Below are 14,675 nucleotides of genomic sequence, written 5' to 3'. Positions count from 1 at the left end.
TAGGAGCCCTAATACAAGGCAAAAACAGAATACAAAACATTACCAAAAATGACGAAGAGAAACCAGATAACTGGGAGCTCCTAAAAATCAGACACCTATGCTCATCTAAAGACTTCACCAAAAGAGTAAAAAGACCACCTACAGACGGGGAAAGAATTTTCAGCTATGACATCTCCGACCAGCGCCTGATCTCTAAAATCTACATGATTCTGTCAAAACTCAACCACAAAAAGACAAACAACCCAATCAAGAAGTGGGCAAAGGATATGAACACACACTTCACTAAAGAAGATATTCAGGCAGCTAACAGATACATGAGAAAATGCTCTCGATTATTAGCCATTAGAGAAATGCAAATTAAAACTACAATGAGATTCCATCTCACTCCAACAAGGCTGGCATTAATCCAAAAAACACAAAATAATAAATGTTGGAGAGATTGGAACTCTTATACACTGCTGGTGGGAATGTCAAATGATACAACCACTTTGGAAATCTATGTGGCGCTACCTTAAACAGTTAGAAATAGAACTACCATACAACCCAGAAATCCCACTCCTCGGAATATACCCTAGAGAAACAAGAGCCTTGACACAAACAGATATATGCACACCCATGTTTATTGCAGCTCTGTGTACAATAGCAAAAAGCTGGAAGCAACCAAGGTGTCCATCAATGGATGAATGGGTAAATGAATTGTGGTATATTCACACAATGGAATACTACGCATCGATAAAGAACCGTGACGAATCTGTGAAACATTTCATAACATGGAGGAACCTGGAAGGCATTATGCTGAGTGAAATGAGTCAGAGGCAAAAGGACAAATATTGTATAAGACCACTATTATAAGATCTTGAGAAATAGTATAAACTGAGAAGAACACATACTTTTGTGGTTACGAGGGGGGGGGAGGGAGGGAGAGGGTTTTTTACTGATTAATTAGTAGATAAGAACTGTTTTAGGTGAAGGGAACAACAACATCAATACATGGAAAGTCAGCTCAATTGGACTGGACCAAAAGCAAAGAAGTTTCCGGGATAAAATGAATGCTTCAAAGGTCAGCGGAGCAAGGGCGTGGGTTTGGGAACCATGGTTTAAGGGGACTTCTAAGTCAATCGGCAAAATAACTCTATTATGAAAACATTCTGCATCCCACTTTGAAATGTGGCATCTGGGGTCTTAAATGCTAACAAGCTGCCATCTAAGATGCATCAGTTGGTCTCAGTCCACCTGGAGCAAAGGAGAATGAAGAACACCAAGGTCACACGACAACTAAGAGCCCAAGAGACAGAAAGGGCCACATGAACCAGAGACCTACATCATCCTGAGACCAGAAGAACTAGTTGGTGCCCGGCCACAATTGATGACTGCCCTGACAGGGAGCACAATAGAGAGCCCCTGAGGGAGCAGGAGATCAGTGGGATGCAGACCCCAAATTCTCATAAAAAGACCATACTTAATGGTCTGACTGTGACCGGAGGAATCCCGGCAGTCATGGTCCCCAAACCTTCTGTTGGCACAGGACAGGAACCATCCCCGAAGACAACTCATCAGACATGAAGGGGACTGGACAGAGGGTAGGAGACAGATGCTGATGAAGAGTGAGCTAATTATATCAGGTTGACACTTGAGACTGTGTTGGCATCTCCTGTCTGGAGGGGGGATGGGAGGATAGAGAGAGTTGGAAGCTGGCAAAATTGTCATGAAAGGAGAGACTGGAAGGGCTGACTCATTAGGGGGAGAGCAAGTGGGAGTAAGTAGTAAGATGTATACAAACTTATATGTGACAGACCGACTTGATTTGTAAATGTTCGCTTGAAGCTCAATAAAAGTTAATAAAAAAAAAATCCAGTAAATCCAAATAGGATAAGAAATATTTCGTAGGATAATTCTGTGTTGTGCAATATTGCTAAAACATGTCAGTTACCCCAAAACAGAATGGGGTTGGAAAAGTCAATGCTATTTTTTACCCAGAGTAGGCTCACTTCCCCTACTTTCATAGCTGAATTGATGAGCAGCCTTCTCTTATTTAAACACCAAACAAATGAGAGTTAACTTTCAAACAAAACTTCATAACCAAACACTGTTCAACCAATGTAATGCTAAATCTTATAAATCAAATTATTTCCCAGTTGTGGTAGACCCTGGGTAGCTCATAATGATTTCTTCTTCCCTGGGGCCAGCCTCAGATACACACGGGGAAGCTTGTGCTAAGAAAAAAGTAATCCTAGGTCTCTAGAAGTTGGAAACCCTGGTGGTGTAGTGGTTAAGTGCTACGGCTGCTAACCAAGAGGTCGGCAGTTCAAATCCACCAGGCTCTCCTTGGAAACCCTGTGGGGTAGTTCTACCCCGTCCTGTAGGGTCTCTATGACTATGAGTCAGACTCGACGTCAACGGGTCTTTTTTTTTTTTGGTATAAGGTAAGTTACCAACTATCCAGGATTGCTTCCACGGCATCTTGTTCATATCCATCTTCAGTGCCCCATTCTCTCTCAGGCCAGAAGACTGCCTGAGAAAGGTAGGGCACAGTGTCCTTCACTGATCTGCCCTGTCCTTTACTACCTGAGTAGTAAAATAGGTCCAAGGATCAGAGGCCATATCTGAGAAATGCCATATTAGCTCAAGGTAGAGAGCTGCAGTGCTTTGGTCCCATTTGTCTTACTATAAGTAATTTGTCTTACTGTTACAGGGCAGGCCTTCCCAGCTCTGGACTAAGCCCTGCTTCAGTTCTTACCTCCTCCTGACCAAGGATGACCAGAAGACGCTCAGAGCTTCCACACAAACAAAAGTTTATTAGGGACAAAGTAAAAGGCTTGTGAGGGGAAGAGGGAGAGGGGTTTCCACCTACGCTAGCCTCCAGTCTCTCACTGGACAAAGGATTCCCTAGGGCTTATAAAAGTTTTTAGGTGGGGGCAGGGAAGCATCATCTTTATTCATTAGATGGGTGGAGATTTCCAGGAGAAGGGGAGGGATTATGAAAATCAAATGCGTACTCAGAATTCAAGATGGACTTCCTCACGGAGGTTGCTGGAACCAAGATGGAGTCTGTCACAAAGGCTGCTGGGATGTCGAACAGGACTTATTCTGGGATGCAGTGCATGCGTGATGTCTCCGGATCTTGGTTCGAGCCCCAGGGAGGGGTCCCTGTTCATGTTTGTCTCATGTGGATGGTCATTCATAGTCCACGTTGATCTTTACTGTGCATGCTCTTCACCTGATGAGGCCTTGAAAAACAACCCAGGAGGATTATCAGTAATTTATAGCTGGTCAAGTGCACAGGGCTTCGAAATGAAGCCCCTTATCTTATCTAAGCACCTAGTTTGTTAATCACAAGTAGTTTTCGGGTGCCAGCAGCAAAAGTTCTATGGTGGTCTGCACTTAAGTTTAGATTCAGAGACTATATAATTATAGCTGATCAAGTACACAGGGCCTTGAAATGTAGCCTTTATTTAATTCAGCCAGCCTGATTTCTTCCCTGTCTCATTACTGAGAATGCAAACCCAAACCCAGGTGAGGCCTCCCCGCCGGTCAGAGCCCAGTGAATTCCTTAGATTTGAGAAAGAGGTTCAGTAGAGTCTTTTCAGTAACTACTTCCACGCTTTTTCCCGTTTGGAATGTCCCAGAACATTTTTGTAGGAGGAGCTTCACTCTCACATCTGACAATTGACTCCAGCAGCAATTATATCCTCCAAAGCTCTGGGCTCCTGCCAACCTGGCTCTCATCTCAGGTGCCTGGGGCTCTGAAACACCCAGTTTGCCTCAGCCAAATCATGCAAGCCAGTACATACCGACTGACTTACTTGCTTATTAAATTGTTCTTTCTTCCCCTAATCCTTTTTAAAAGTGTCTATAAGTGCTTGGGTGCTAACCAAAAGGTCAGCAGTTCAAATCCACTAGCTGCTCCTTGGAAACCCTATGGGACAGTTCTACTCTTGCCTATAGGGTCGCTATGAGTCAGAATCGACTCCATGGCAACAGGTTTTATATGATATATCTGGTCCTTGGGTGGCATAAATGGTTTGTTCTCTACTACTAACCTAAAAGTTGGTGGTTTAAACTCACCCAGCAGTGTCATGGAAGAAAGGTCTGGTGATCTGCTTCCATAAAGAATACAGCCAAGAAAATCCTATGGAGCAGTTCTACTCTGTAACGTGGGGTTACCATCAGCCAGACGCAACTTGATGACAACAGGTTTTTTTGTTTGTTTGTTTGCTTATACGTGTTTTAGTTATTCAGTGCTGTTATAACAGAAATACCACAAGCAGATGGCTTCAACAAACAGGAGTTTATTCTCTCACAGTCTAGTAGGCTAGAAGTCCAAATTTAGGGCGTCAGCTCCAGGGCAAGGCTTTCTCTCTCTCTTGGTTCTGGAGGAAGGTTCTGGTCATCAATCTTCCCCCAAACTAGGAGCTTCTCAGCACAGGGACACCGGGTCCAAAGGAAGTGCTCTACTCATGGCACTACTTTCTTGGTGGTATGAGGTCTCCATATCTCTCTGCTTGCTTCTCTCTTTTATATCTCAAAAGAGATAGACTTAAAACACAACCTAATCTTGTAGATTGAGTCCTGCCTCATTAACATAACTGCTGCTAATCCCACCTCATCAACATCATAGAGGTAGGATTTACAACATTTAAGAAAATCATATCAGATGAGTAAATGGTGGACAACCACACAATACTGGGAATCATGGATTAGGCAAGCTGACACACATTTCTGGAGGACACAATTCAATCCATAACAATATGATACAAAAATAGTGGTTTGAGTGAATAATATGCTTGATTCTTGCTATAGAAAGCACCCCAAACATCATGGTCACAATACACCATTCTTGCATCTTTCCTCCATTTGGTTGTTTTGATTTCTGGAGTCAGTACAGATACTCACTTCCTGATGCCCCCAATTTATAGCTATTTTAATTGCCAGTGGCACAGAGCTCCATCATTGTGAGGAACAGCCTTTTCCCTTCTGGAGACAGGATGTTTATGACAAAGGGTGGAAGGCAGTGCTGGTCCACTGAGGCTCATTCCCTGTTAAATGGGTGGTTCTGCCTGTGCTGCACGCTGATGCTTTTGACTCAAAGCTCAAGTCCCTGGCGAATGCCCTCCCTACTTTGGGCAGCTGAAAGTGAGGTTCAGGGTCAGGGATGTTTCTTGTGCAATTAACTCATATAACCACCTCTCATTCTTTCATAGGTGTTTCTTTTTCATTTAATAATAAAGAACTATTGAGCTGTATTGCTCTGGGCGATAAAGTGTCCCAATTCACAAAACAATCTGACAGCCTCTGGTGAATCTCCCACTAGATTCAGTAGTAAAACAGAAATCATCTTTCAAAAGCAGTATAATTCTCAGCTGCTGGAAGCAGTGCCTTAGTCCAGATTATAAACATTTCTGATATATTTCACTTTCTAGGATCTGCATCTCCTTCCCCCTTCCCAGATATCATCTTGGTGGGAGAGGAAGAAATAACAGACACCTCGAGTCTCAACTTTTTTCTGACTCATGGGGTCCAAGAGGGTAGAGATGACCAGACTATGATTTGTAACTTGACCAGGGTCAGTCACGGAGGCTCCTCTCACCCCTATACTAAGCATATGGCCTTTGGATGATCCAAAATATGGAGTGTGTAAGAATTCCAAGATGGGGCATATGCTGACTCCAAAACTCAAAAACTCCCATTAGCTGCTGTTCTTTGTCATGGTGGGAGGTATTACATGTGTTTCACTACCTGTCCCATGTTTAACTACTACTAGCCCAGGTAACTCTTGTCGGCTGGATCCCTCCCTAGTGGCTGGTCCCTGAACCTGATCGCACATACTCATCCCCTCAAGTATGATGTTAAGAGCAGCAGTGCTTCTGCCACTGTCGTTTCAGCAGATCTTTGCAACATCGTGCAATGGGGCACCTGACCACGGAGAAAAGAAAGAAAACAAGGATGCAGAGTGACACCATCTAAGAAACTGTGACCTAATCTGTCTCTTTCAGAGGTTACTCCATCCTCACTCTCATTTGAAGTAAAAGAAGCCACAGCTGTTCTTTTATGTACAGGTAGAGAGAGAGGGCCACCCTTTATATTAGGCAGATTACACCCCTCCACTCCCCCCACAGTTGCTGATGAGTTGACTCAAACTCCTGGCAACCCCCTGTGTGTCATAGTAGAACTGTGCTCCATAGAGTTTTCAAGGTTGTGACCTTTCGGAAGCAGATAGTCAAGCCTTTCTTCTGAGGTGCCTCTGGGTGGACTTGAACCTGCAACCCTTTGGTTAGCAACGGAGCACATTAACCATTTGCATCATCAAGGGGCTCTGATGAAAAGTGTAGTGGATTTCTTTCTTTCTTTTGTTTTAGTAGAGTCAACCCTTTCTCACAGTATATTGTGCTCTGGGGAACGGATCATCTCAACTCATAGCGACCCTGTAAGACAGAGTAGAACTGCCCCATAGAGTTTCCATGGAGTGCCTGGTGGATTTGAACTGCTGACCTCTTGGTTAGCAGATGTAGCACTTAACCGCTATGCCACCAGGGTATAGGGGTCTCTATGAGTCAGAATTGACTTGAAGGCAGTGGGTTTGTTTTTTTTTTTTTGGTTTGGGGAGGGGATGGACCAATGTATAAAAGGAACCCTTGACAAGCAAGGTGGGTAATACTTTTAGTTTTTTAAAGCTTTATTAGCTCAGCAACCATAGCATTCCCCTAATTTTACAAGAGCCAGCATATCTGGGTAACTACTAATTTAATTGTCTGTTGTACTGGGAGTCTTCAGGTTCTATTAATTTTTCATACAGATACTCCAGAGAGTTAAATGAGAAGGCCTTTTATGGTAAAGCACCATCCTGGGAAGGGGATACAGTGATATTGACGATGATTAATCAATGTATTTCCACTTTTCGTGCCCAAACCAAGGGACTTGAGGGAGTGGGACCCAGCCACACCTGATGGAGTGAACAGAAATCTTTAAACTAGGATCAGGTTACATTGCCTTAGAGGGTGTCATTCTGCATCCTTGTTTTCTTTCTTCTTTTCTCACCCTTATAGGCAACTGACACAGGACTTTTTCTTGGACACTCCATGATCCAGGGCACATGACTACAGTTTTTGCCAATCTGGGCTTTGTTGACTCAGGGCATTTTTCTGGGTTGCCCTGTGTTATTTTCACCCACCTCATGGGCTTCCATTTTCCAATATTATCCAGTTCCTGTGGCTTTTATACTTGAGATTTTGTGGCGATCAGTAGACTCATCAACGACTATTGCTAAATTTTAAGGTTTTCCTTGTTCTAGATATTTTGAAAAATATCTATCTAAGCAGTTCTTGCTTCTAAATGCACTGGATTTCCTTAGTGCCATTCCTCAAGCTGGTGGTTCTTTCACAGGCTTCCAGGAATCAATTTTTATTGCCTGCCCAGCATCTACTCCTCCAGATGTTTGTATAGATATTCACTTTTCCTCCCATACCACCATGCGTTCCAGGGGAAGCTGATCCTACCCTGCTCTGGAAGCGGGCTAATTTGTCAAAAGGTAGTTCTCCGCTCACTTGTCAACGATTGGTTAAGAAACTCAGGCTTCAGCCCATCAATGCGTGACACTCTCCCAGCCACACTAGTGGGTTCTGCAACGGCCATTTAACCCAGTGGGAGGCATGTGGACATTTTCTGGGGGGCTTCTAGGAAATAAATGTTCTAAAATTTAATAAATGTCCTCTTTCCCCTGGATTTTGTGCAGAGTCGCGAGGCCTGGAACTACCTTGCTTTCAGCCCGAGAATGAAGCTGACACCTGCAGGAGGGCAGGATTGAGAGAGCTGCAGAGAACCAGATTTGGAGCTGTGGCTGTTCTGCACTTAATCATCACTCTCCCACTGGTCCTTTTCAGTTATGTGTGAACTGAGTCTTCTGGGCTTAGGAGCTGTTTAAATTGGGTTTCCTGTCCCTTCAATCTGAAAGCATTTTAATTGGCACATCCACTCTGGGCAAATATAGATCCATGAGAAGAGTCAGTGACTCCCATCAGGCGCCAAAGGCCTTTTTCTCTTATTTTAAACAGGGAACCAAGCCCCACAACCTTGTATTTGTAGAAGTCATGCATTAATTTAGCATCACCGGATTTCTCGCAACAGATGCTCATAGTCTGCTGGTGCCGTTAGTAGCCGTCAGGTTGTCCCTGACTCTTGGTGAACCCAGGCACACCAGGATCAGACTGTTGTGACCCACAGAGTTTTCAGTGACTGATTTTCCAGAAGTCGACTGCAAGGCCTTTCTTCCTAGTCCTGGAAATGCCACTGCAATCTGTCTAACGTCATAGCCACATGCAAGCCTCCAGTGAGGCTGGGAATCCAACCCGTCTCTCCCACATGGAAGGAAAGAATTCTACTACTGAACCACCACTGCTAGTCTACTGTACTTCTGCGTAAATTAGACGTCAGGCCCTTTCAGGGCACGGAACTATCCCCTGAGTGACACGGTTTCTTCCACAGTTGTCACTGAGTGGCCCTCACAGGTTGGGTGACAAGGGAGGTCATCAGACTCAATGGATTGTGCTGGAGTCTGAGTAGACAATCAGCTTGCTGAGTATTGCTAAAGACAAGGCGTGGGATTTTTCAAACTGATGACATTACAAATTCATGATCTGCAGCATTAACTGGACGCTCCATGCCAACTCTCTCCTCCTGTATAGCAGCAATTGCAAATCTTCACTTTCCGCAGATATTCTCACTTATTCCAGAGATAATCGATAGCATCAGGCAGGAGCCACAACCAACCTCCATCAAAACAAAAGGCATTCCAGCACCTACTCTAAGCCTTCTGATGGTTTTAAAGGAAGGAGCACCCTGACCACCCTCCAAGTTTAGGGTGGGGGAGGCGCCTCTGAGCTTTACTCGTGAAGCCCAAAGAAAGGGAGGGAAAAGAACTAGAAGAAAGAACACCGGATAATGTTATCCAACAGTAAGTACTACAGAAGCGGGAGTCGAGGGCCTTCGGCAATAACCCGGCAACGACTATTAGGAAAACATCAGAGGATCCCCTGCTGGCCCGCCCACATTGCTCAGAAAACGGCGCTTCGGGCCTATAGAGTCCTGAATCTGTGGCCGAACACCGGAGTCGCGCGTGCACCGCGCCCAGCCTGCGGGCGGTCTGGGAAGCCCAGGGAGGGCGGCGGCCCCTCTGGTTAGTCCTTTGCCGCTCTAACTGAAACAGCAGTTTTCCTGCCCACTCGAATCATGTAATAAAAATTTCCGTGGCTCCCTCTTTGCGGTGGTGTTCCACAAAGAAGCACAACATGAAATTGGGACGGCGGAGGGGTTAACTCAAACGCAAAACGCCAGAGTTTGCACAATGCAGGGTCCCGGGCAACCTGTTTCCTCCGCGGATCCCCGGGGCGGGGCACTAGAAGGGGGAGCGCCTCGGTAGGACCCTCCCCCTCCCCCCTCGCTGACATCCCGCCCTCCCTCCTGCTGCAGGAGAAGGCCAACTCCGCCTGCCTGAGTCACAGCTGGGGCTGGGGAGGAGCCCGGGAAAGGCAGCCCCAGCCCAGAGCGCAACCAGCGGCCGCAGAGAGAGCAGGCAAGGGACCGTCGGGGATCATGGGAGAAAGCGCGCTGGAACTGGGGCCTGTGTCTGGGGCACCGGCGGGGGGCCCCGTGCACGCCGTGACGGTGGTGACCTTGCTGGAGAAACTGGCCACCATGCTGGAGGCGCTGCGGGAGCGGCAGGGCGGCCTGGCTCGGAGGCAGGGCGGCTTGGCCGGCTCGGTGCACCGCATCCAGAGTGGCCTGGGTGCGCTGAGCCGCAGCCACGACACCACTAGCAACACACTGGCTCAGCTGCTGGCCAAGGCGGAGCGCGTGGGTTCACACGCCGACGCCGCCCAGGAGCGCGCCGTGCGCCGCGCCGCCCAGGTGCAGCGGCTGGAGGCCAACCACGGACTCTTGGTGGCGCGCGGGAAGCTCCACGTCGTGCTCTTTAAGGTCAGTGACCTCAAGCATCCCCCAATCCGGGGCCTTTTCCCGCCCCCGCGCCACAGTCCAGGGGCTCCCCACCCCCACCTACCACACCCACATTCCTGACCCCACCCACCATCCCGCAGCAGCGGAAGACTTCCAGAGCCGCACCCACTAACCACCACTCCAGACCCATCCCTCTCTCGCTAGCGTTGAGCCCAGCTTGGCCAATCAAAGCTCGCCCGGCTCCAGCTCAGGCCACGTCCACAAAATTTGCTCCACGTCCCAACTCATCCCCAGTTGAAAATAACGGTCGCGGAAGTGCATCCAGCGACAGTTCGCTGCCCGCTCCAGTTCTTGTTCATGCGATCGCCATTCTCATCTCACGCCCCTACCCGTGACCCACCTACTTCCCACACTTAGGCTGTTCACCCGCAGCCTTCCGTCACTCTCCTTCACATTCCCACCTTCCCACGCCGGATTATTTTCCCCGACCAGGGCTGCGGAGGTGAAGGGTGGGGCGGGTTTCCCTTAAGCGATTGAGAAGTAAGGCTAAGACTGGTGCGCATAGGGGTCAAGGGAGATGGCTTTGCTATTGGTGTCAGTGCTCTGCCTGTCACTTGCAGGAGGAGGCCGAGATTCCAACCAGCGCCTTCCAGAAGGCGCCAGAGCCCTTAGGCCCGGCAGACCAGACCGAGCTGGGCCCAGAGCTGCTGGAGGCCGAAATTGGGGAGAGCTCGGACGAGGAGCCCGTGGAGTCCCGGGCACGGCGGCTGCGGCGCACAGGGCTGAAGAAGGTACAGAGCCTTAGAAGGGCTCTTTCGGGTCGGAAAGGCCCAGGAGCGCCACCACCCACGCCGGTCAAGCCACCTCGTCTTGGGCCTGGCCGGAGCGCTGACAGCCAGCCTGAAGCCCAGCCGGCCCAGGCGTCCATCCTGGAGCCAGAGCCTTCGCAGGACACGGAGGAAGATCCCGGGAGACCTGGGGCTGCGGAAGCGGCTCTGCTCCAAGTAGAGAATGCAGCCTGATGGCTGGTGCTGCCTGCCGCGCTGTGCCTATGCCTGATCCCAAAATAAACCCTCCTCCAGAATACGGCACTCACGCCCAAATAAGGAGGGAATTCTGTGTCCACAGCCCAGCTCAGGCCCTCCCTTCCGGGCTCCTTCGGCCCAGTACCCTGTGTCCCCTCTAAAAGATGAGTAGCCGCTCACATTCCTGCTTGCGTTCACCACCAATAAAAGTGATTTCGCCTAATCCAGACTCCATGTGAAGGGACGGGAAAAGGTGGTACAGGGGATAAGGCAAACCTGAGAACCCAGAGTGTGGCTTGAGTTTCAGACAGATCCTTGTATGATTCCTCCAGTTTCCCCTGAATCCTGGGCTCTGCTCTAGTGGCTTGTAGAAACATCCTCCTGGCCACTTGTGCCTTTAAACACTCATTCCTCATGGGGACATACAATCCCAACTTCTTAACATCTGGTGCAGTTCCTGCCACAGGTGCTGGATAAATGCCACCTGATAGTTTTACCCCTCAGTCTCTTCTTCTCTGTGACCTCTTAAAAGATGAACATCTGGGATTCTGTCCTCAGCTCTCTTCTCACTCTCCATACTCCATGGTTCACATTCACTCCCAGGCCTGGCCTACCAGCTACATAAACCGTAGACCACTGTCTTGAGCAGCAGTCCACTTGAAAAGTACTTTAAACTCAATGTGTTCAAAAGAAGAGATCTATCTTTATTTTCTTGGATTCAGTTATAAGAGTCCAAGCCTCACCAGTTAAGATTAGCAGGAAGTCAATAATCAGTTATTTTAGGTCTCCTCCCTTTCCTTTCACTGTATAGCTGTGCAGGTGGGAGTCAGGAAGGGGAGGCTTACGCTGTCTCTGGACTTACCAGACTTTGGATGTCTCTATTGCTATTGCTTCTTATGGCCACATGATGCCACTATTGGGGTGCTGGTGTTCTGGTTGATCCCTCCTCTAGCTACCTACCCCCAGGTCTGCCTGTCCAGCTCTGTGCCTGGTCCTGCCATGGAGGGTGGTTCTCCTGTAGAGCTGCTTCCTTGGGGCAAAATTCAGCGTCCCTTCTGGAGGCTCTCAAGCCTCAGTGCTCAGATGTTACTGACTTCCCCACAACCTTCAAGGAAGGGTCTGCCATTTCAGAGGTTCTCTGTCCCCAAGGAAAAATAAATCCTGGTTCTTTTGCAAATTCCTGGAAATCTACCCAATTTCTATTTTTCAACCCCTCAAAATTGAGTCCAACTGCACGTTTGCCACATAAAATGTCTTGATAGATCTTTGAGAAACATATGAAGGCCCAGAGAGCCTGGCCCTTCACACCTAAAAACCCCAAATCTTGACTAACTTTAGCCTGATATTGTCTATAGCAGCACTATTCTTTTTCCTTAAAGTATAAGGAAATAAGGTAGTGGAAACTGGATGAAGGTAATAGGAAGGATTACCCAACCTAATGTGCCCATTTTTATGCTACAATTTGTCTTCTTTCTCCATGGAATTTTCATGATTTTTCTCCCCTCTTATACTCATTCTTGGAAACCCTGGTGGCGTAGTGGTTAAGTGCTATGGCTGCTAACCAAAGGGCCGGCAGTTGGAATTCGCCAGATGCTCTTTGGAAACTCTGTGGGGCAGTTCTACTCTGTCCTATACGGTTGCTATGAGTCAGAATCGACTCGACAGCACGGGTTTTATACTCATTCTCACGTACTGGATCCCTTCATTTTATGTGATTCTAATTTTCTCTTTGGTCTGACCCCTGCTTCTGTGTTCTTCAGCTATTATTTAGAATCAACCTCAATTTTTAATTTAAAATTTTTTAAACTAGTGGAGGCATTGGTGGTTCAGTGGTAGAATTCTCACCTTCCATGCAGGAGACACGGGCTGATTCCCAGCCAAATACACCTCATGCTCAACCACCAACCGTATGTCAGTGGAGGGTTTTGTGTTACTGTGATGCTGAACAGGTTTCAGCGAAGCTCCCAGATTCAGACAGACTAGGAAGAAAGACTTTGGCGATTTACTTCTGAAAATCAAGCAATGAAAACCCTATGGATCACAATAGTCTGATCCGCATCTGATCATGGGGATGGTGCAGGACGGGGCAGAGTTCCAGTTTGTTCAGTTGTGCATGGGGTCACCATGAGTGGGGAGCTGACTGGATGGCTGCTAACAACAACAGTTTCTAGTAGAAGTGCACTGGGCCCACTTTATATGCTTCCCTGATCCAACTAGCCCTATCTATCCTGTCCTCAGGCCCTTGGCCACTAGCCCTGCTTCCTGGCTCAAGAGGCAAAGCCTTGACGGTTGCCACATTTGTCTCATCTGCTAACACTGCCCATTGTCTTTGGTACCTGGGGACAAGCGTCAGGCTTTGGCTGGAGCTTCATGGCACCAGCTGCCAGAGAAGGTAGCTGTAACAGCTCTAGCACTCAGGTTCCAACTAGCAGCTGCCTAAAGGGATGTTTCCAGATGAAGTGGTTCTACTTGGTCTATCAATCAACTGTGTTTTCTTGAGTAGCTGTGGCCAGATCACTATTGTACCACCTTGTCTTTTATTTTCCTTCCTTCTCTGCTTCACTTCCCTTTTTTTGGCCTCAACTCTTCCTTCCCCCTCACTCTTGCTTCCCTGACATTGCAGTCCCCAAGAAATTGTCACAAATAGGTCACATTTATTAAGATCCTATCTATGCCAAGCATAGAAAAGCTTTTATGTTGACTCTTCATGTCTGCTCTGTGAGGTAGGGATCACTATCATTTCAATTTTACTGATGAATAAAATCAGGTGTAAGGTTGCTAGTTTGTGTATTGTACTTGTTGCTTTAGATAATTCCAAATTGAAGGACCTCTAAAGCTCTAAAATTTTATAATTCGGAGCGTGCAAACTAATGAAGGATTCGTTGTAGTACAGCACATTGGGCCTAGCATGTTTTGACCCCGACCATTATGATCTCCTTTTGAGGTATAGTATTTTCCTTTTCTCGGTAAGCTAGTACTATTAACTAGGGTCTCTGACTCATCATATGCAGTGGTCCTTAAAAAGGCATAGTGTTAGAAATGTTAGAAGGCTTACACTTTTCCCACTGATGATGGGGGTGGTCTCTTGGTATCCTTTGTCCCTTTGAAGCCAAATGTATTCATGGGACCTGCAATAATCAGGATTAGAGGGAAATAAGTTGTGCTATTTGGGTTCTCAGTGAATTAGCTATTTAAAAAATGAAAGTGTGGGAATGTGGGGTGGAAGAAAATTTAATATAATTAAGAATAAAAGTAAACGGATGACTGCTACAATAACAATTATATCTTTTTTGTTACTCTTGGGACTCTAGATAATACAGCACACCTTTTAATAAAGAAGAAGTCTTGGTCAGATAGCTTTTCGTTAGTTCCTTAGCTATTGCCAATTTTTTTTTTTTAAATATATGGTCTGCTAATAAGGTATCATATTAAAAAATAGGCCATAAAAAAAAAAAGGTAATAGCTAAGGAACTAATGAAAAGCAATCTGACCAAGACTTTTTCTTTATTAGAAGGTGTGCTATATCGGTGGCATAGTGGTTAAGTGCTACGGCTGCTAACCAAAGGGTCGGCAGTTCGAATCCTCCAGGCGCTCCTTGGAAACTCTATGGGGCAGTTCTACTGTGTCTTATAGGGTTGCTATGAGTCAGAATCCACTCGAGGGCACTGGGTTGGGTTAATAAGGTATCAGATGTCCATTTTC

The 14,675-nt window shown here is 46.9% G+C and overlaps 1 protein-coding gene across 1 annotated transcript; it reads left to right on the top strand.

Moving 5' to 3' along the window:
* Nucleotides 1–9,460: 9,460 nt before the first annotated feature.
* On the top strand, nucleotides 9,461–11,212 carry CAVIN3 (caveolae associated protein 3). Its single transcript, XM_049889630.1, has 2 exons — nucleotides 9,461–9,969; nucleotides 10,569–11,212. Exons 1-2 carry the CDS (start codon nucleotides 9,586–9,588, stop codon nucleotides 10,968–10,970), a joined length of 786 nt encoding a protein of 261 aa, XP_049745587.1. The 5' UTR covers nucleotides 9,461–9,585; the 3' UTR covers nucleotides 10,971–11,212.
* Nucleotides 11,213–14,675: the final 3,463 nt, after the last annotated feature.

The sequence above is a fragment of the Elephas maximus genome, chromosome 7, assembly GCF_024166365.1.
Source record: "Elephas maximus indicus isolate mEleMax1 chromosome 7, mEleMax1 primary haplotype, whole genome shotgun sequence".
NCBI lineage: Eukaryota > Metazoa > Chordata > Mammalia > Proboscidea > Elephantidae > Elephas > Elephas maximus.
This window is presented reverse-complemented; position numbering and strand designations above follow the sequence as displayed.